Source organism: Mrakia frigida (assembly GCF_051309035.1).
Source record: "Mrakia frigida strain ATCC 22029 unplaced genomic scaffold BDY24scaffold_5, whole genome shotgun sequence".
In the NCBI taxonomy this organism is placed as follows: Eukaryota; Fungi; Basidiomycota; class Tremellomycetes; order Cystofilobasidiales; family Mrakiaceae; genus Mrakia; species Mrakia frigida.
In genome coordinates this window covers 81,799-101,700 of record NW_027481276.1, presented here as the reverse complement: position 1 = coordinate 101,700, position 19,902 = coordinate 81,799, and the positions used below count along the sequence as shown (strand labels likewise).

General features: G+C 54.0%; 6 protein-coding genes across 6 annotated transcripts in view; 4 read left to right on the top strand and 2 right to left on the bottom strand.

Moving 5' to 3' along the window:
- The window catches only part of BDY24DRAFT_227849 (P-loop containing nucleoside triphosphate hydrolase protein), an 8,160-nt gene extending 3,408 nt beyond the window's left edge, over positions 1-4,752 (top strand). Inside the window, exons 17-42 of the mRNA XM_076636609.1 lie at positions 3-148; positions 233-249; positions 326-450; positions 530-573; positions 686-699; positions 777-1,105; positions 1,188-1,258; positions 1,334-1,422; positions 1,495-1,573; positions 1,656-1,738; positions 1,808-1,883; positions 1,989-2,063; positions 2,149-2,260; positions 2,329-2,489; positions 2,565-2,646; positions 2,834-2,879; positions 3,005-3,084; positions 3,157-3,290; positions 3,371-3,423; positions 3,504-3,587; positions 3,667-3,831; positions 3,899-3,958; positions 4,026-4,127; positions 4,201-4,277; positions 4,351-4,450; positions 4,540-4,752. Of these exons, the coding sequence (XP_076499416.1) occupies positions 3-148; positions 233-249; positions 326-450; positions 530-573; positions 686-699; positions 777-1,105; positions 1,188-1,258; positions 1,334-1,422; positions 1,495-1,573; positions 1,656-1,738; positions 1,808-1,883; positions 1,989-2,063; positions 2,149-2,260; positions 2,329-2,489; positions 2,565-2,646; positions 2,834-2,879; positions 3,005-3,084; positions 3,157-3,290; positions 3,371-3,423; positions 3,504-3,587; positions 3,667-3,831; positions 3,899-3,958; positions 4,026-4,127; positions 4,201-4,277; positions 4,351-4,450; positions 4,540-4,557 (2,422 nt within the window). The 3' untranslated portion in view covers positions 4,558-4,752. The remainder of the gene's footprint in view (positions 1-2; positions 149-232; positions 250-325; positions 451-529; positions 574-685; positions 700-776; positions 1,106-1,187; positions 1,259-1,333; positions 1,423-1,494; positions 1,574-1,655; positions 1,739-1,807; positions 1,884-1,988; positions 2,064-2,148; positions 2,261-2,328; positions 2,490-2,564; positions 2,647-2,833; positions 2,880-3,004; positions 3,085-3,156; positions 3,291-3,370; positions 3,424-3,503; positions 3,588-3,666; positions 3,832-3,898; positions 3,959-4,025; positions 4,128-4,200; positions 4,278-4,350; positions 4,451-4,539) is intronic.
- Positions 4,753-6,154: 1,402 nt separating this feature from the next.
- Positions 6,155-6,666, top strand: BDY24DRAFT_368612 (uncharacterized protein; the record flags this gene model as incomplete). The annotated part of the gene is made up of 4 exons (XM_076638028.1): positions 6,155-6,281; positions 6,326-6,420; positions 6,498-6,513; positions 6,596-6,666. 4 exons carry the CDS (start codon positions 6,155-6,157, stop codon positions 6,664-6,666), a joined length of 309 nt encoding a protein of 102 aa, XP_076499415.1.
- Positions 6,667-6,947: 281 nt separating this feature from the next.
- Positions 6,948-9,601, bottom strand: BDY24DRAFT_378963 (uncharacterized protein). Its single transcript, XM_076639003.1, has 7 exons — positions 9,272-9,601; positions 8,884-9,113; positions 8,740-8,788; positions 8,487-8,630; positions 8,377-8,416; positions 7,286-8,302; positions 6,948-7,177 (listed from the first exon to the last, which is right to left on the bottom strand). The coding sequence occupies exons 1-7, from the start codon at positions 9,478-9,480 to the stop codon at positions 7,052-7,054; spliced, it is 1,815 nt and encodes a 604-aa protein (XP_076499414.1). The 5' UTR covers positions 9,481-9,601; the 3' UTR covers positions 6,948-7,051.
- Positions 9,602-10,929: 1,328 nt separating this feature from the next.
- On the top strand, positions 10,930-12,154 carry BDY24DRAFT_378961 (uncharacterized protein). Its single transcript, XM_076639002.1, has 2 exons — positions 10,930-11,416; positions 11,580-12,154. The coding sequence occupies exons 1-2, from the start codon at positions 10,950-10,952 to the stop codon at positions 12,037-12,039; spliced, it is 927 nt and encodes a 308-aa protein (XP_076499413.1). The 5' UTR covers positions 10,930-10,949; the 3' UTR covers positions 12,040-12,154.
- A 22-nt stretch (positions 12,155-12,176) lies between these two features.
- On the bottom strand, positions 12,177-15,219 carry BDY24DRAFT_378959 (permease for cytosine/purines, uracil, thiamine, allantoin-domain-containing protein). The gene is made up of 15 exons (XM_076639001.1): positions 15,116-15,219; positions 14,859-14,938; positions 14,610-14,695; positions 14,450-14,534; positions 14,281-14,364; positions 14,138-14,209; positions 13,962-14,070; positions 13,788-13,868; positions 13,655-13,716; positions 13,433-13,582; positions 13,163-13,343; positions 12,942-13,074; positions 12,845-12,872; positions 12,488-12,734; positions 12,177-12,406 (listed from the first exon to the last, which is right to left on the bottom strand). The coding sequence occupies exons 1-15, from the start codon at positions 15,180-15,182 to the stop codon at positions 12,315-12,317; spliced, it is 1,557 nt and encodes a 518-aa protein (XP_076499412.1). The 5' UTR covers positions 15,183-15,219; the 3' UTR covers positions 12,177-12,314.
- A 1,265-nt stretch (positions 15,220-16,484) lies between these two features.
- PGK1 (phosphoglycerate kinase) lies at positions 16,485-19,150 on the top strand. The gene is made up of 10 exons (XM_076639000.1): positions 16,485-16,644; positions 16,930-16,975; positions 17,090-17,169; positions 17,261-17,441; positions 17,606-17,871; positions 17,947-18,012; positions 18,118-18,252; positions 18,333-18,550; positions 18,667-18,775; positions 18,998-19,150. Exons 1-10 carry the CDS (start codon positions 16,525-16,527, stop codon positions 19,031-19,033), a joined length of 1,257 nt encoding a protein of 418 aa, XP_076499411.1. The 5' UTR covers positions 16,485-16,524; the 3' UTR covers positions 19,034-19,150.
- Positions 19,151-19,902: the final 752 nt, after the last annotated feature.

Genomic DNA, 19,902 nt, shown 5'->3' with positions numbered 1-19,902 from the left:
AGCATCGGAACTCGATTCGAGCACGCCTCCCCCGAGGATAAATTTGCTCTCATCAAAGCTGCTGCCATCAAAGCCAACGCCGATGGATTCATTACTGCTCTTCCCGAGGGATACGATACCGAAGTGGGAGAGAGAGGAATGCTTCTCTGTGAGTTCTGTTATCTGGCCTCAGACGTTCGAGAGTGCCTCAAGCCTTCGAGTGCTTACACCCTTGTATCTTGTTCTCTCGAAGCTGGTGGCCAGAAGCAAGTGAGCCGCCTTCGATCTATCTTCTTCGTCTCGCCACGACGCTGACCCTCCTTTCTTCACCCTCTTGCTCAAACAGCGAGTCGCCATCGCTCGAGCCATCGTATCTGATCCTAAGATTCTTCTACTCGACGAAGCGACATCAGCATTGGACGGAGTGTCTGAGGCTGTTGTACAGGATGCGTTGGAGAAGGCTTCGAAGGGGTGAGTTCGGTTCGAAGGAAAACGAGACGCCGTCGAGATCAAACCATTGCTGACCTTCTTCTCTCCTTTCCCTCCAAAGTCGAACCACTATCACCATCGCTCATCGGCTTGCTACCATCAAGGGTGCGTTCTATACTTCCTCGAAAAGTTTCGGATTTGTCTCGAGTCCTGCTGACGAGCTTTCCACTTCCTCTCTTTCTCTCCCTCCCGTCCTCCCTCCGATGTTCCGCTGTAGACGCCAACAATATTGTGAGTCTCCATCTCTTCCTTCTCGACTCTCACCGAACAAGCCTTCCTGACTCTTCCTTCTTTCATTTCTCTCAAAGCTCGTCATGGGAGGTGGAGAAGTCCTCGAATCTGGAAGTCACAACGACCTCCTCCTCGCCAACGGACCTTACGCTGTTCTCGTCAACGGACAGTCTCTCGCTGCAGCAGTCGAGGAGTCTCCAGACGACGATGCATCAGACCTCGACGTCAACGAAATGACTCCCGCTCAGGCTCAACACTACGCTCAGCACGAGAAGCCGGATCTTGCCAGGACAACAACAGGAAAGTCCTCGCTCACCAGCGAGCTGATCAAGTCCAAGACTACAGGAAGCTCGACCGAAGGTCACGACGTTCTTCCCTACAGGACGATCGCTCTGAGGTTCTGGAGGTGAGTCGATTCAAGGTTGCCTTTCGTTCTTCCCCTCTTCGAGACGCTGAACCGTTTTCCCTCCCATTCCCCTCCTTCTCAGGATGAACAGGGATGCTCACAAGTACTACGTTATTGGTTTCATCGCTGCGTTCCTCAACGGAGCAGTCTACCGTTAGTCTGAGCCTTCCCCTCCCCATCTCTCGAGTCGACGCGTCTGGTTCTGACCTTTCTTCCTTCTTTTCTAAGCCATGTTCGGTATCCTTTATGGAATGGCCCTCGGAGGTTTCTCTCTCCCTACCGATGAACAGATCCGGTTCGCTTCCTACAGATCAGGGGTAAGTCAGCTTCTTTTTTTTCTTCGAAACGAAAGCGCAACTGACGTTCTCCCTCCCCCTACCCTCTCGCAGCTTTGGTTCTTCATCATGTCGATCTTGGCCGCCATTGTTGTTGCCCTTCAGACCTACTGTCTCATGCACGCCGCCGAGAGTGAGTCGGCGGTTTTCGAGGTTTCAAAGACCCAACGTTCAAGTGCTCACGCGTCTGCTTCCTTTTGCCTTCTTTCCCCCAGCTCTCTCCGCCAAGATTCGCTCCCAATCATTCGCAGCCATTCTTCGTTCTGATGTCGCTTGGTTCGATGAGGAGAAGAACTCGGTGAGTGAGGCGAGTCGTTTCGAAGGTCCGACTTGAAACTGACCTTTCTTCCTTTCCTTTTCCTCGAAGACTGGAGCTCTTACGTCCTCTCTTTCAGACAACGCGGCGAAGGTTTCCGGGCTCGCGGGTGCAACACTCGGAACGAGTAAGTAGACACTGCCGTCGTGCCCGAATGAGGAACCCAGGTCTCTGCGAGCCAGTCTCTTCGTCGCCGTCGCTAACCCCTTCGTCTCCTTATTCTACTTATCAGTCCTTCAAGCTATCTCGACCGTCATCATCGGAGCTATCGTCGGACTGGCCTACTCTTGGAAGCTGGCTTTGATTGGTGAGCTGCCCACACTGAGTCGAAGTCTCGTCCTCGTCGAACTAACTTTCGCTTCCTTCCTTCGTTCCATCTTTTCTCAACCTAGGTATCGCCTGTGTTCCACTGGTCATCTCCGCGGGGTACCTTCGTCTTCGAATCGTCGTCCTGAAGGATCAGAAGAACAAAGCCATGCACGAAGCGAGTGCTCAGCTTGCTTGGTGAGTCTCGTCTTCCCTCCCGCTCTCTTCCTTCCCTCCGCTGACCCTCGTTCTTTCTGGTCGTCCAGTGAGGCTGCTGGTGCCATTCGAACCGTCGCTTCCTTGACTCGAGAAGCCGATGCTGTCGCCGTCTACTCTGAATCCCTCATGGTCCCTCTGCGAGCGGCGAAGAAGACGATGATCTACTCGAACGGTCTCTATGCTCTCAGTCAAGCCATGTCGCTCTTCGGTGAGTAGCAACGAGATGAAGGAGTCTTCAAACGAACTTCTCTCTGATCTTCTCTCTCCTCTACGTCTTCTTCAGTCATTGCGCTCGTCTTCTACGTCGGATCCAGGTTCATCGCCGACTTTAGCATCTCAATGGACTCGTTCTTCACTGCCCTCATGTGCGTCTTCCCTCCTCCAGTCCCTTCCATCAGTATCTTGCGAGCGTCGTCGGTGAAAACTCAATCATCGGTGAAGCTCCGAGCCGATCCCTTACCTTCAACGACGGCTCCGAATCAACTCTCGACGCAACGAGCTTCCTCCCCGTCGACGCCCTCGCTGACCCCTTCCCTTCGTTCCTACAATCAGGTCCGTGGTATTCGGTGCAATTCAGGCGGGCGCCGTCTTCGTCATGGTGAACATTTGCCTCTTCCTCCTCCTCTCCTTCCCCGTTAACGCTCGAACGCCCTCTTCTTTTTGTTTCCTCTCCTTGACCGCTGACGCTCCATCCCTCCCTCTTCCCTCCTTCTTCCTTTCCAGGTACCCGATATCTCTCAAGCTCAATCCGCTTCTACTGCCGTCATTCGGCTGCTTGACTCGCGTCCCGAGATCGATTCTGAGTAAGTACATCGATCTTCGTCGAAGAGAAGACGCGTCGAGCTGCTTTCCGACTCCCTCCTTTCTCCTCCCAGGTCCTCCGAAGGCATCATGCTCGATAGGAAAGCCGTTCAAGGTCATATTAGATTCGATAACGTCCACTTTCGATACCCAACTCGTCCTGGAGTCCGAGTCCTTCGAGGCCTGAACCTCGACATACCTCCCGGAAGTGAGTTGAACGACGAGGAGAGAAAAATTGAGGACATGGACACCGAGCTGATCACTCTTTTCTCTTTTCTCTTTGAACAGCTTACGTTGCATTGGTCGGAGCCTCTGGATGTGGAAAATCGACTACAATCCAGGTGAGTCGAATTTGGTCGAGGGGAGACCGAGTGGGAGGAGGGAACCACACCGCTAACTCTTCTTCCCTCTCTTCAAACAGCTCGCCCTCCGGTTCTACGACGCTCTCGCCGGTTCGGTTACTCTCGATGGTGTCCCCATCTCGGATCTCAACGTCAACAGCTTCGTGAGTAGCTCCTCTGTTTCTGCTTGCGCCTCATCTCGTCTCGAACTGACGTTTCCTTCGTCGCGTCTCCTCTTCGCAGCGAGAGCAAGTCAGTCTCGTTTCTCAGGAGCCTACCCTTTACGCCGGAACGATTCGATTCAACATCCTGCTTGGAGCTACCAAACCTGCCGAGGAAGTCACGGAGGAGGAGCTGGAGGAAGCCTGCCGAAACGCCAACATTCTCGAGTTTGTGCAGTCGCTGCCTGTGAGTCTCACGTTCCTTCTAGATACATCTCTTCTCGAGCTGACCTTTCATCTCGTTTCTCTCGTAGGATGGCTTCGATACACAGGTCGGAGGAAAGGGAACGATGCTCAGTGGTGGTCAGAAACAGGTGAGCCGACGCGTCCGACCTTTCCTTTCTTTCGACCCTCCGACTGACTTCCTCTCCCTCTTTCCAGCGAATCGCCATTGCTCGAGCGTTGATCCGAAACCCCAAAATCCTCCTCCTCGATGAATCGACCTCAGCACTCGACAGTACGTCGGAGAAGGTCGTACAAGCTGTGAGTCTTCGACTCGTAGCGGAAAGGAGACGCGTCGCACCGCTAACTCCTTCGTTTCCTTCTCGAATCTCAGGCTCTCGACAACGCTGCGAAGGGAAGGACTACCATCGCCATCGCTCATCGTCTGAGTACCATCCAGAAGGCCGATCGGTGAGTCGTAGCCTTTGCCTTGTCTCGACCTCTCTCGCCTTTTTGCTGACCTCTCTTTGCCTCCCTATCCCAGTATCTACTTCTTCCGTGAAGGCAGGATCGCCGAGGCGGGAACTCATCAGGAGCTGCTTGCTCTGAAGGGAGGCTACTTCGAGCTCACCCAAATGCAGTCGGTGAGTCTGTCTCTCTCACCCCTCGACGCGTCTTGCTTTCCCTTCGCTCCCTCAGAGCTGACCTCTCTCCCCTGTTCTTGTCTTCTCAGCTTTCTAAAAACGAGTAGATTCACCTCGCAGAACCCTTCTCGCCTCTTCTCCCGTGCTCTTTCTTGCTTGCCCTGTCTCTACTCGCTGCTAGCCTCCCTTTCATCTTGTTCTCGCATCTCGCTCATCACCTTTACCCGCTCACATTCACTTTGGCCTATACCTTACCTTAGTCCCTAGACTTATTACGATCAATGCTTGCTCGCTTCTCGTCTCGTCTTGCTGAATCGGGAACATTCTTCATAGCTCCTCTCACGCGTCTTTCCAAGCACCTCCTCGCTTACTCGTTTCCTCCCACCTAGAGTTCGTCGAGATATGGAAGTTGAAAAACAGCTTCAACACGACAGAAGCGGGCGGTAAGTGAGTCGGAAGGTGAGACACGCTCGAAAACACTCGAAATCAAGAAAAAGCAGAGGAAGTCGGCGTGTCGATTTCAGACGCGTCTTCCCGCTCTCAACCAACTCACTCCAATCCTCCTCCTCCCTGTGTAAGTACGCTACTCTGTAGTAGACCTTACATTGCGACTCTGCGATCTCACACGTTCTCTCTCCTCGCGTCGGCCTTTTTCTGCTCGCTTTCGGGGGTCACTCCCTTCGCTCTGCTCTCAGACCTCCTTCAACACCTTTCCCCGTTGACTCTGAAATGAATGTTGTTTCGGATGAACTCCTTCTCTCCGCGGAGTTTGGCAGCGTCGGAGAAATCAGCGAGCTCCAACTGAGTGCTGTGCGATGCTCCATGTCGCGTCTCCGCTTTCTGATCGTCTTTTTCTCTTCCACTTCGCTGGAAGTTGGGTGTCAAGGAATTTTCACATACCTACAAAAAGCACATCTAACATCTAACGAGAGATGTACCATGCTGCTTCCTTCCTTTGCTTCCTTCGTTTACTGCTCTTGCGACGCGTCGAAACCCCTCTCCCATCTCGCAGCTTGATCCAACAGGATATCTCACCTCATTCTGACCCCTCTCACTCCCCATTTGCCGCCTCAGAGCCTGAGCTCACACTTCTGAGTCGGCTTTCTCGCTCCAAAGAAGGCTTCCTTTCCTCGCTTCCCTCTCAACCACAACTCTCCTTTCTCCCCTCTTCCCTCCCTTCCTTCCTTCCCTCACCTTTCCCTGCTTCGACATGATCAGCTGGTCTCCCTCGTACTACGGTCACGTTGGCGGAATCTCGTCTCTCAGCTCAAGCAATGGCATCGCCTCCCTTTCTGCGTGTCAAGCGTCGTGCGCTCTTCTCAGTACTTGCCTCGGAGTCCTCTGGAACTCGGACGATAAGGTCGGTACCTCCTCTTGGTCTCGTCTCTCTCTTGTCCGAGATCAAGCTCACCGCTCTTCCCTCCTCATCTAGAAATGCAAACGATACAAGACCGCACGAGCTCCAGGAGACTCGCCCAACTACACTTGCGATACCAAAGAGCGGACTTCGTGGATCGAGAGATGTGAAATCGGTCAGCATGTCATCTCCTCAGGAGCTTGCGTTCCTACTTCGGGTGAGCCTTCCTTTCCCTTGCCGCATCTTCGTCGCGCGTCGACCGCTTGCTTACCTCGCCTTGCTTCTCAGTCATTGGAAACGTCTGCCCCTCCCCTCCCACCCCTTCCAACTCGAGGAAGAGAGCTCAGATGACTCTCGAGCAAAAGATCAACGAGGGGAATCCTCTCTGCAACCAAGGCTGGACGGCTTGCCCAACAGGAGCGATGGGAGCGTTCGAGTGCGTCGATACGATGAGTGAGCCCCGTTTCCTCGTTTGTTAGTATCTCAACGTGAGCTGAGCTCCATCTACACCTATTCAGACGATCTCTGGAGCTGTGGTGGCTGCAACTACGCTGGAATCGGAGGAACCGACTGTTCGTCGATCGCTGGGAGCGACTCCGTATCTTGTCAAGTCGTAAGCTTCCTCCCTCTCTCCCTCTAGCAGGCTGATCCAGAGCTGATCCGACTATATGTCTTACGTTGGTTCCACAGGGGAAATGCGTTGTTGGTTCGTTCCTGATCCCCTCTTTCGGACTCGTCGCGACGCGTCTCTTTCGAAGCTCACCTCTCTTTCCCTTGTCGTCTCGCAGAATCATGCCGAAACAACTGGACCAAGACAAGCCAAGGTACATGCGCCTTCAACCACGCTCGGAAGAGGTAGATTTTCGACTCTTCTCAAACCTTCGTCGCTCTAGATCGCCACTCGTTTGGATCCGTTAAATCCTTGACTCTTTTCCTCTCTCCTTTCGTTTTTTTACCCTATACTCCGTGATATTTCTTGTTTAGAATGGGAATGCTGCTTTGCGTCTTCTCCAGCCCTGTTGTACTCATCCTTCACAGCGAAAGAAAGGAACGTCTTCCAGTCGCGTCTCGTTTCAACTGTCGCTTTCCCTTGCGTCCTCCCCCTGATCGTTCTCTCTCTCCTTCAGAGGCGCCGGTGAATGAAGCAAGAGACAATCTCCGATATGATATAGCTATCTGGGTGATGTGAAACGGAGAAAACCCCAAAGAGACGAGAGAGGGAGAGGCGAAACGGAACACGAAGCTTAGAAACGCCCCTCCTCCCCGTCGAGAGCGAGGCAGTAAGGAACGACAGGCGGCGTCTTGGGATCGGGATCCCCTCTTGGTCCTCCTCGGCTCGTAAGAGGCCACATAGGAATGGCACAGACCTCCTGTTGAAGCGACGAAAGGACGAGGAGCGGGAAGAGAGACGCGTCAGGTTTTTGTCGTCGTCGACTCGATCCTCGAAAGGCGGGATCTGACAGAAAGTGAACACTCACGTTCCAGGAGCAAGCCACCTCGCATCTCGTCCAAATCGGCCAATCCAGCCAACTCATCAGCTCCTTCACTCTCCCTCTCCACTCCTTCACCAACGACTCCTCCTCCCTCCCCTTCTTCGAACCCAACAAACTCTCCTCAAACATTCCTCCGATCTCGCTGCAGATCCTTCCGGTGACGAAGTCGATGCTGGCTTTGAGGATTCGTTCCTGATCCGTCAACGTCGAGCGAGAGACGGTTCGAGTGAGGTAGGTGGAGCAGCGGTCGAGGGTTGATGGGAGCCAGAGGGAGGAGGGAGTGGAAGAAGAGGAGGTGTTGCTGAGATGAGTGGTGTCGAGGAAAGGGTTGAGCATGGTGTAGGTGAGGACGGAGAGTTTGGTTCGGAGGAGGGTGAAGTTGGTCGACGAGAGGGAGGAAGAGGACGCGCCGAAGTTGGACGAACTTGAGGAGGATCCGTTCAGGATGTGATCGAGATTGGCAAGACGATCTCCGTACCTCTCCACCACATCCTTCGACAGCTGACTCCAATCTACTCCGCTCCCTCGACTCCCGCTTGACCTCCTGAGAACTTCGACGATCTCGTCTCTCACACTCGACACGTCCTCCTCCGAAGCGTCCCTCTTGACCTGATGATCTCCCATCCGAGAGACTCCCTTCCGAGCTTCGACGAGAGAGGAGAGACGGGGATGGTAGAAGGTGACGAAGGAGGACCAGTCGGGGACGATGTGAGGCTGAGGGATGTGGTAGCGATGGGTTGAGACTCGAAGCCATTCGAAGCGGGAGCTGGAGGAGAATATGGACGCTCCGCCTCGGCCAGGTGGTCCTCCTCCTCCTTCACCAGGGCGTCGTCCAGGATAAGAGCCTTCTGGAGGAGGGGGAAGGGCGTCGTCAAACTCCGATGAGCCTCGAGGGGAGGAAGGCGAGGCGAAGTGGTGGTCTCCTCCTCCTCCATGATCCCAAGAGCTGCCGCCTGAGGAGAGAGGTACATCTGGAGGAGTGATGTTGAGGTGAGAGACGAGCTGAACAAAAACAAAAAAAAGGAAAGTGAGCTCTTCGAGAACGCGTCGAGAGACGAAGAGAGAAGGAGACGAACCTCGAGAGCGCCTGAATCGAAGTCGCACCACATGACCTCGCTGGAGAAAAGCATCAAGAACAATAGGTATCAGTCAAGGCTGGATTAGATAAACAGGTTGAGGGACTCACAATCCAGAGTTCATCCTCAAGAATCCGTCGAGTCTGAGCTTCTCCCTCTCGTTCCATTCGCAGAGCCGAACCGCTCGATCGTGCTCTCCGTTCCATCCTCCTCCAGGATGACCAGGGGTTTCGTCTTCCTCGGGCGGTGCGACGCTGCCAGAGGGAAAAGGCCAAGAAGGACAAGAGAGCAGAGAGTTCAGCGCGTCGAAGCCCGATCAGTCCTCGAGTTCGACGCGAGCCGTCAACGATCCAGTCCACTCACACATCTTGAGTATCGAGCCATCCAGGAGTGCCTAGAGCAGCACTGTTTCCTGGGAGACGAAGGAATACACGGAAGAAAGGAGGAACCTGATCAGGTAGAGACGAGAGAGAGAGAAAAGTCAGAGAAGAGGAATGTAGAGCTCACCGTCGAAGTACACGAGCTTAATCTCCCTCGCAGTTACAAACGTCGATAGCCATGTCCCCCCTGAACGTCCCGTCATGATTCCGTAGCTCATCTCTACATCCATCGCAACCCAATCAGGCGAAGGAACGGATCCGTTGTCGTTTCGAGCGTGGTAGACCGTCGTGTGGGTTGGGATGGTGACGGGGAGAAGTAGATGGCCATTGGGATGGATGGTGTTTGGAAGTTGGGCTCTATCAAGCGAAGAGGAAGATGCATTAGGTGTGAGATGGGTGAGAGGAACGAGGCGAGGAAGAGGGACGCCGTTCCGAGTGAGATGGTTTGAGCCTCTCTGTCGGTCCTGCTCGCTCACGTCTCAGATCTTCTTCGACGGGAGAGATGAACAACTCACAGAGCACCTGCGAGAGAGTTGAAGATGTAGTTGGCGGTTGTGTTGACGTTGAGATCATGGCTTGAAGGCGAGGAGGAGGAGGAAAGGTTCGGAGGAGGTTGGAACGAGAGCTGACTCCTTCCTTCCCCCAGAGCTGAAGCAGCGACGGCCGTGAAAGTAGAGAGGCCGTATATGGTTCCCATTAACATGTTTCTTGAAGTTCTGAGCATGTCGTGGTTGGAGGAGAGTCGCTAGAGGACCAAGGCTTGTGGTTTCATCAAGGCTGCGAGATCCGTTCCCTCTCGCCCGAGGTTGGATGGCGATAGGCTAGACAGACATCTTGGCTGAAGTTATCGGACGAAAGGAGAAGAGGAGAGGAAGGATGAAGCAGGACAGCAGTCGAGATCTTTGCGACTGTGGTGGTTGGAGGGAGAGAAGAAGAGAGAAGAGGAAGGGAGGAGATGGGCTGAGCTCGACGATCAAGCTCACACAAAGCAGAGAGAGGCGAGGGAGATCCTAAGCTTGGTTCGAGAGAGAGCAAGGGCGACGCGTCTCGAATGGGAGGAAGGGAGGTGCTGAGTAAGGGAAGTGGGTACTCACCGAGTCCCCAGTGTAAAACAAGGCAAGTGAATCCTAGGAGGCTCACGAACTGAGCGATGAAACTCCCGTCTCGCTTCTCGCTCAGCTCGACGCTACGATCTCCCTCTCCTCCTTCGTCCCCTCCTCCTTGGGTTCCTTTCACTTGCAGGGCCAGGAGCCGTCGGTTCTAAGTCACTAGAACGGCGAAAGAAAGCGAGAATCGAACGCATCAGCGGAGGAAGAAGCGAGCTGAACGCAGTTCGACTTCGACACTCACATCGTCGAAGTCGGTTTAAACTCCTTGGTGTCGGGGCTGTAATCTTGAAGAGAAAGTCTCTCGACTAGACAGCCGCACCTGAGCGATGAGGAGGGGGAAAGGGGAGCAAGGCGGCGAGGGTCAGCGAGACGCGAAAAGGCGGGAGCGACCGTGAGCTCGAAGTAGGAGGAGCACGAGGAAGCGAAAGAGAGAGAGACGGGGGACATACGATCCAACAGTGACGTACCTACGAAACACTAAAGTCATGAGGACCTTGTAGGACGTTGCATCGTTGGGATCGGCGAGGGTGAAGCAGACCTCGACGACGAGAAGGTGAGAATTTCGATCCTGACGGAAAGCTAGACTTTGAAGAGCGTTGAATCTGACTCTGACAGATTTGAAGACCCGTCGTTCGCAGGAAACCACTTGAAGGAAACCAGTTATACGTCTCTGAGGAAAGAGAAGGGAGAAGAAAGGTCGGGTCGGTCAGTTCGATTCGTCTCTCTGATTCGTTCCACCTCTTCAGCTGAAGACTCACCTCTCCCTCGTCGCCACCTTCCTCGCTGAGAGACGCTCCAGGATGTATGACTACTCCTCCTTGACCGTAAGCGAAGATCCGAGCGGAGTTCTTTGCGAAGTCGAGGTTCTCGAGAGCGCGGGAGGGGGCAGGGGAGACAGCTCGATGGGAAGGGACGATGGAAATGAGGTCTTTGCTCTCGGATGACGATGCTGAAGAGAAGGAGGAACTGTTGGAGTAGGAGGGCAAGGTGGAAGAAGTTGAGAACATCTTGTAGGTCGTGACCGTTAAAGGAAAAGGAAAGATGGTGAGCTCGAAACCTTCGCACTTCCCTCCCATCCACGATCATGGCGCCTCCTCCCTCAGCAACGAATCTCAAAAGAAAAGCTCCAGCAGCTCCCTCCCCAACACCCACAGATCAATCTCAGCCATCATCTTCTACGAATCCATCGAAACGGAAGCGTCCCAGAACGTCCTCCAAAGCCGCCAAAGCAACGGCCGCCCTGGCTCCTCCCCTCCTCCCTCCTTCCTCCGCTTCCCTCCCTCCTCGTCCACCGGCTCCCACTCCAGTGGCTTCAACGTCGAAACTACCACCGCCACCACCACCACCAGCAGTCTCGAACGCTCCTCCTCCTCGAGTGAACAGGAAGCGCAAGCTGGTCCCTCCTCGACCTCTCGACTCCCTCCTCCCTCCCGGCTCAGCCGTCACAGGTCCTACAGCTCAAATCGAAGGAAGGACCGTCGTCTTGGTATCGAGGAAGAGCTCCTTGTCGAGCTACATGAGGAGGTGTAAGGCTTTGATAGTGGAAGAAGGGTGAGTCTTCTATCTCCATTTGCTTTGGGAGGGAAGGAGAAGGCGAGAGCGAAGCTCAACAAACCTCCATCCTCCTCCTCGTCTTCTCCTTCTCTCTCCTTGCCCCCCTCCTCAATTCTCAGCTCGCAACTGACATACCATCTCTTTCTCCCACCTCCATCAGATGTTCCTCCTTGACCCTCCACGGCCTGACAGCCTCCATCCCTCACACTCTGCTCCTCCTTCACTCGCTCCTCTCCATCCTCCCCTTCCCTGCGAACCAAGTCTCCTACACCATCAAGACCACCTCCGTCAGAGTCACCGACGAGATCGTACCTGAGGACGAAGAAGAGGAGATTGAGATGATGGGGAGGTGGTGCTCAGGGGTGGAGATCGTCGTGTTGATCGGAGGGGGAGTCGGGAAGGAGGCGAAGGGCGTGAAGGGAAAGAAGGCGAAGGAGAAGAAGCAGAAGGCGAAAGGAGCGAAGAAGAGCCTTGGGACGACGAGAGGTGTGAAGGGGAAGGGCAAGGCTGCTGGAGAGGGTGGTAGAGCTGGTGCTGGGATGGTAGAAGACGAAGGAGCAGACGAGGACTTGGGAGAGGTGTTCGTCGAGGAGGACGAGATGGACGCGATGAATGGATGAAGCGCTTTTTCCACTTCGCACCTGCCCTTTGAGTCTAGTGGAAAGGATGGTCGCCGACCTTTTCGTGGAGGAAGGAAGGGCTCGACTGAAGTGCTTCGACGGGGAGAGGCGCGTCGGACGCGGAGAAGCGCGTCGGACGCGGAGAAGAAAGAGATGATAGAGAGGTTACAACTATGAGAATGCCAAACAATCTACTGAATACCAAAAGTAGCGTCTAGAGAAGTGAGGGTGCGAAACCACAAAAACGAACGTCCGAAACCCGCGTCGTCTCCCAATCATCTCTTGAGCCACTTCTTCTCCAACGTTCGAGTGATGGGATAGACGATAGCAGCAAAGGTTCCGGAGAGAATAAATCCGACATCTCCACCTACAAAACGAAACAACCCAAGAGCAGGGTCAGCTCTGAGCCTTCAACGAAGGAAACAGCGAGGAAGACGCGTCGACTCACCGTAAGGGTTCGCATCTCCACCCACCAACTTTCCGATGGGGCCGATGTACCAAACCTGACTCATTCCAGCCCAAGCTCCGATCACACCAGCACAGAACGCTCCCAGCGCTCCCAATCCCATAGGGAGGGCGGAGGGATCGTTCCATGTGAATTCCGCGTTGTAAGAAGGGAAGGAGCCCTTTCTGAAGATGAAGTGTTCCTCAAGGACGACGGCGGAGAAGATGGCGAGCCACTGTCCGATGATAGCCTACAGGAGCGGGAAAATGAAAGGAGGGGCGTGGGTTAATCGCGTCGCGTCGAAAAAGCAACTTCTTCCCTCTGCTGGCCTTCTTTTTTCCTTGCTTCTCAAAGACTCACCATAAAGTTCTCTAGAGAGACGGCGAAACTGCAGAAAAAGGGCAGAGGGAAGTAAGGGTATCTCTCCTTTCGATCGGTCGAAAAGAGACAGACTCACGAGTCGGCTCCGACGATGGCGATGGGGACGTAAATAGCGGTGACTAGAACGGGCCAGATAACTTGAGGGAGCTTGGCGATGAAGGTGCTGGTGACAGAAATGGAGAGGCCCATCGAGTAGACGTTGATGATATCTTTGGGTTGACGGAAAGACAGAAGAGAAGGAGTCTCGTGAGATTCGACGCGTCGAACGAGGCGACCGGAACTTCGTCGTCCACTCACTGTTGGAGACCACGGAAAGGACGAGAAGGAAAAGGAAGAATCCTCCTCCTCCATGCCCGACGACTGGAAAGAAGGCAGCTCCTAGAAGACCTCCGAGCTCGTTGCTTTCGAAGGCCTCCATCCACGAGTCCTGGAATTCTGCAGCGCACATCACAGCGGCTCCGAGCCACATGACCAGGACCTAAGAATGCGGAAGGTGAATAAAGGAATCTGGTCAGAGGTGGGCTCGAAGTTGGAGAGGACGAACAGGAAAGAGAACAAGGAACGCACAAGAGGGATGATCAATCCAATGTAAGTCCACGCAAAAGTCTTCCACTTCGGAGTTGAGCTAGGCTGGTAGACGTTGTAGTCGGAGGCCATCGAGACCCATCCAGCAGTAAAGCCGAAGATTACTCCAGCGAAAGAGAGAGCGTTAGATGCCTGAACGCGTCAACAAGCGAGAGGTCAGTTTGAGCGAGCTGAACGGACCGCAAAGGGATCAAATCGACGTACCTCGAGCTGACCAGTACCCATAGGGATGTTGACAAAGTGTCTCGCAGAGCATCCCAGAAGAGCTGAAGGGAAGGAGGAAAGAGGTCGGCGACGAGAACTTGAGTCGATCCGACACGATTCCGAATAGGCTCACCCAGGAAAGCGATAGCCGTAGGGATCCAAGAGAATCTCTCGTAAAGATGGACCCATTTGTAACCGAAGAGACCGATGAAAACTAAAAGACAGAAAGGGCGAGGAAAAGCCAGTCAGCTCGAGAACAAGGGACTTCGACGCGTCGTTCGGTTCGACCCTCCAAGGTTGAGCTCACGAGTTATGACAGCAATCACGACAACTCCAACAGCGTGAGAGATCTTGTCGTCGGCGACGACTCGAAGAGCCTGGGAACCTGCAATTGTGTTGATCGAAGACCACCCGATCTGTTCGAAAGAAAAGAAAGTCAGTTTCTGTCGAAACAGTGGTTTGAAACGAGCAGGATGAGCTTACGCAAGCAACGCAGTTAAGCAGAGCAAAAATCTTGGCTCCGTGCCATCCCCAGGAGTATCGAGAGGAGGTCATCTGGAAAAAAAGAAGAGGAGAGGAAAGTCAGAAGGAGGAGTCGCGTCGCTTCGAGAAGAACCGGAACACACCTGTCGAAGCCCAAGGTTCGGTCCAAAAGTAGCGAGGTATGCAGGAATAACGGCAGTGAAAATGTTGACGAAGAGAATGATGAGCTGAGGATCGAAGGAGAGAAGAGGGAAGTCAGCGAGACGATCGACGACGCGACTGCATTCTGACCCGCTCCTCTGTTTTCCTCACCATGGAATCCCCAAGTCCGAGGTAGAACGTCCCAGGTCCGAGGATACCTAGCCCAAAAGTACTCAGGACGCAGTTGGCAGCCAACCTGAAGAAGAAGAGAAACGCAGCCGAAGAGTGAGCACGCGTGGACGACCGAAAAAAGACTGAAAGTCGGGCTCACCAGAGGGACGCGTTGTGAGAAGGATGGTGATCTGTTCGAGCCTCAACGGTATCCGGAACTCTCTCGATTCCTTGAGACTCCATTCCCTATAGAAACAAGCAATCAGGGAGGAAGGGTCAGCCCACAAAGTCACCGTCGGCGGTTGTTCGTTCTAGGCAATCGGCAGGACCCCCGGGCTCGACCAGCCTCTTCAAACTTTCTCTACCTCGTTCGCATCGTACTTCAGCGCTGAAAAGACACCATACGTACGATCTTCTGTTCCAACCAGTCTCCCTTGACCTTCATACGGTCCACCCAGGAAGAAGACGCAGCGTCGTGCGAGGGAACCTCTGAAGTCCGAGACGAGGGTGAGAGAAAGAAGAGGATGAAGTCAGTGAAGTGAGTACGGACGCGGGGTAGGGAGCCGAGCAAGAAAGGAAGGTAGATAGGTCCGAGAGTAGCGCAGAGAAGAGGGAGAAGTGGGAGAATGAAAAAGGAAGGTGAAACCGTCGAGGCTGAAAACTCACCTCGGACGAACACATCCGCTCCAGCGTCTTGATCGTAGGTAGCTTTCTCTTCGTCTGAATGGGACATGTCTAAAGCGTAAGTAGCGGTTGGCTGGTGGTTGAGAGGAAGAAGAAATCGGGGGTCGATCAAAAACGAAAACGAACGCGAGAGGAAATGATAAGGGAACTCAACTCACCCGACGGGACGAGAATAGAACCTTTCAGCACTGAAGCCTAGGGCAGTAGATCCAATACCGCTGAGCCTATCGTCGCAGCCGGGTTCGCTGAAGGCCGGTAGTAGGAGAAAAGGAAGAAGGAAGGAGGGAGAAGTACGTCGAGAGCAGCTTGAGTCGACGCGCCGTTCGTCGTTCGCAGCGGATGCAGAAGAGGCAGGATGTGGAAGCTGTAGGGGCGAACCAATATTATTACTAGATCTATATCTTTGGTGGTGCTTGAGAAAGAATGTTGTAGAAAAGGTCACTGAGGTCTGTCGAGGCTCACTTCCTTGCTCGCGTCGTATCTCCCGCGGCAGGAGAGGTCATCTCAAGCTTCGAGACTACACCAGCCATCTCCTGAATCAACAGATCGGGGATCAAGCTTCCCAGCTGAGAAGAAAACGAGAGGACGAAGGCAGGAAGGCGGAATTCAACGCCTAGTTTCGTCTCGATGAAAAACGATCGCTGAGAAAAGGAGTAAGATCCACGCGAGATGCACCCTTTCTGAACCATGGCTGTTGACCTCGTCGGGATGGTTTCTGTGTTCATTTATTGAACGAAAAAGATGGAGGCGTCAGCGAGTTGCTCAATCGGAACGCGTCGAGGAGAGAAGACTCTTCTCCCACGCCTGACGCTTTCTTCGCTTAGGTATCGATCGATCCTTTCACATCAGGCTCTCTGCGTGATGGAATTGAAGCTGTTACTCTACGTGGGGAGGACGCGAAGGGAGGGGAAGGGTTGCGTCGATGAGCTTCGAGAAAGGAAAGGAGGTCGAGTGAGAGAGATGTTTGGTTCGAAACTGCAAAGCGAATCGCTATTTGGCCTCTCAGTCTTCGATTCAACGTTTGGACGAACGAAGATGATGATGAGGTGGAAGGAGGTTGAGCGAGGACTCCACAAGAGAGATCAAAAGATTGAGATTTGAAGGTTCTCGTCTCTTCGGACGCGTCGAGAGAGTAGTGAGCTCGCTGGAGGTTTTCCTCCCTTGGGGAGGACGACTTAGAGCTCGCAAAAATTCTCAGCCTGCGCGTTGGGTCTCTCGAGGTCAGATATAGTTCTCTGCCAGGCGATGGGAGCGATCTCGAATATGCGAAATTCTAAATCTCGAGCGAAATGAAAAGTCAAGAGCCGACGGTTCGATTGAACTGCTCCATCCCCAACCACATCTCCTTCCCCCCCCCCCCCCCAATCCCAAACAACTTCCCTCCCCTTACTATGTCTCTCTCCTCCAAGCTTTCCATCAAGGACGTCTCCCTCAAGGGAGAGCGAGTCCTCATCCGAGTCGATTTCAACGTCCCTATGGACAAGAAGACCAACGAGATCACCAACCCCGCTGTGAGTCTCCCTCTCTCTCTCTCTCTCTCGTTCTCCCCTTTGGGCTTCGTTCTCGCTGGGAGTTTCTCGAGCTTCTCGATTGGACTCTCTGAGATCTAGATCTCTCAGAGTAGCTGGGATGGGCACAGGAGAGCAGTGAAGAGAAGGGAAGGGCGAGAGAACTTCGTCACTCCCCCTTCTTCGACCATCTTCCTCCTTCCTTTCCTGGTTGAAACTCTTTTCTTTGGCTTCCTTTGCTGACTCCCTTGTGCCTTCCCTTCTACGATCCTCCTTCTGGTTCTATAGCGAATCGTCGCTGCCCTCCCCACCATCAAGTACGCTCTTGAGCAGGGTAAGTTCATCCCTTGCATCCAAAAAACGAACGTTTCCATCGCTCTTTTCGTCGCTCGAGCTGACCTCTCGCCATCTTCCCTCCTGCTTTTTCTCTTCGTTGTTTTCTTCTCAGGTGCTGCCTCTGTTATCCTCATGTCCCACCTCGGACGACCTGACGGTCACGTCGTTGAGAAGTACTCCCTCAAGCCTGTCGTGCGTATCTTGCTTCCCCATCTCTTTCTCGAGCCTCCCTCCTTCTCCTCCCTGACCTTCCCTTTTCCGTTTCTTTCTCTCTGTCTTCTAGGCCGCCAAGCTCGAGTCTCTCCTCTCTGTCCCCGTCACCTTCCTCCCCAACTGTGTTGGAGCCGAGACTGAGGCTGCCGTCAAGGCTGGAACCAACGGAAAGGTCTTCCTCCTCGAGAACTTGAGGTTCCACGGAGAGGAGGAGGGATCCTCCAAGGACGCTGAGGGAAAGAAGACCAAGTGTGAGTCTACCTTCCTCTTGTACACTAGCATCTATATGTTTCGAACTGTCAAAAAGATCTTTGCAAAAAACGAACAGAGAAGAAGCTTGAGCTGACCTTTCTCTCTCCTTTCCCCCTTCTCCTCCCCTTCCCTCGCCTCCCTTCTTTCCTCGAACCCTCTGTAGCTTCCCCTGAGGACGTCGCCACTTTCCGAAAGGGACTCACCGCCCTCGGAACCGTCTACATCAACGACGCTTTCGGAACCGCTCACCGAGGTCACTCCTCCATGGTCGGAGTCGAGCTCCCTCAGCGAGCTGCTGGTTTCCTCATGGCCAAGGAGCTCACCTACTTCGCTAAGGTCCTCGAGTCTCCTGAGCGACCTTTCCTCGCTATTCTCGGTGGAGCCAAGGTTTCCGACAAGATCCAGCTGATCGATTCCATGTTGGCTAAGGTGAGTCTTTGCACTTTCAGCCCTCGGTTTCCAGAACGTCGAGCTCACCTTTCCTCTTCCTTTCTCTTTTGCCAGGTCGACTCTCTCATCATTTGCGGTGGAATGGCCTTCACCTTCAAGAAGGCTGTTGACGGCATCTCCGTGAGCACACTTTCCATTTCCATCATTTCGCTTTCTCGAGTCTTCGAGACGTGAGATCGTTGAGCTCAACCTCGAACTGACTCGACTTCCCTTCCTTCGCTTTAGATCGGAGACTCTTTGTTCGATGAGGCTGGAGCCAAGCAGGCTGCTGCCATTCTCGAGAAGGCCAAGGCCAACAACGTCAAGATCGTCTTCCCCGTCGACTACATCACGGCTGAGAAGTTCGACAAGGACGCTAAGGTTCGTTCTCCTTCCCTCGTTTCCCCTTCCCTCCCCGTCACAGCCCAAGCTGACGTTCGCTTTGTTTATCCTGCGTTCAGACTGGAGTCGCCACCGACGCTACTGGAATCCCCGACGGATGGATGGGTCTCGACGCCGGACCCGAGTCTCGAAAGCTCTTCGCCGCCACCGTCGCTGAGTCCAAGACCATCCTTTGGAACGGACCCGCTGGAGTCTTCGAGTTCCCCGCCTTCGCTGGAGGATCCAAGGCTCTTCTTGATGCTTCCGTCGAGGCCGTTAAGAACGGATCGACCGTCATGTGCGTTCAGCTTCTCTCGTTCCCTCTCTTCGAGACGCGTCCTTTCTTTCTTCCCGCTGGAAGACCTCCAACACGAGCTGATCCTTTCTCTTCGATCTGGTTTCTGTCCTATCTAGTGTTGGTGGAGGAGATACCGCTACTCTCGTCGCCCAGGCCGGAGCCGAGGACAAGCTCTCCCACGTTTCCACCGGAGGAGGAGCCTCGTTGGAGTTGCTCGAGGGAAAGGTTCGTTCCTCTCTTCATCTCCCCCACTTCCTACCACACCTACCTCTTCCTCTGCCGAAGGCCTCGACTTCGAGACTTGATCGAGTCGAGAGGCGAGACCTACTTCGTTTCGCCGCGCTCTTCGACCAGCCCATCGTCTTTCCCGTCGTCCTTCCGTCTGTCTTCTTCCTCCTTCCCTTTGACTGACCTGCCTCCTTCCTTCCTTCTTCTCCACCTCTATAGCCCCTGCCAGGAGTCAACGGACTCAGCTCCAAGTAAACGCTCATTACACGCCCTAATAACTAGATTTCTGCCCTTACGACGATTTTGAACCTTCCCTCTTGACCTCCCGTCTCGTTTTAAGCTGGACGCGACCCTCTCTTCGCTTCAGTCGTAGCCTCTTGTCCATCCCGTGCTCCTCCTGCCTCGTCGGCTTTGTCTTCCACGTCCTACCACTCCACTCGACGGGAGCCGAAGGGATCAGGCCTCCTGCGACGCGTCCGTCGTTCCTCTCCCGTCCCGCTCCCTCTTCCCCCTCCCCAACATCGTCACCGCGGCTGTCTTGATCTCTACAGACTTCGGAACTTCGCTCAAGAGCTCGGTAGCACTCTGCATTCGCCTTCAAGGACGATCTCGTTTTCAAAACCGTCTCGTCTCGTCCCCCTTCACGATCTCAACCCTCATCTTGTTTCAATCCTCGAGCCTCTCGTCCCCTCTCTTCGACCGAACGCTCGCTCCTCTTGTAGAGCGGTTAACGACCTAGGACCGTCGTGGTGGGAAATAAATCCCTCCCAGAAAGGAGGGAGGGGAAGGGGTTGAGAGGACGAATTCCTCGGATTTGACTTGACCTCCCTTCAGTCTTCACTCGAACGGCGACCAAGCAGCCTAGAGAACCTGCTGTTTTTCGATGCTGATCCTCGCGATCACCTTTCTTGAATTGGTCCTCTGACCGCCTGAACGAGACGAGCACCTCATTCGAGAGATCTTGTTCGGAGGGAAAAACAGTTCTGGTTCCAACGTCGATCCCCTGGTTCTCCTTCGCTCTCTTCTTTTCGTTTCCCTTTCCCTCGTATCTTCGACCTCACTCTCCTTCCAACACCCTCCCACTACTCAACCGACCATGCCCGTCGAAGCTAGTGATTTCGCCC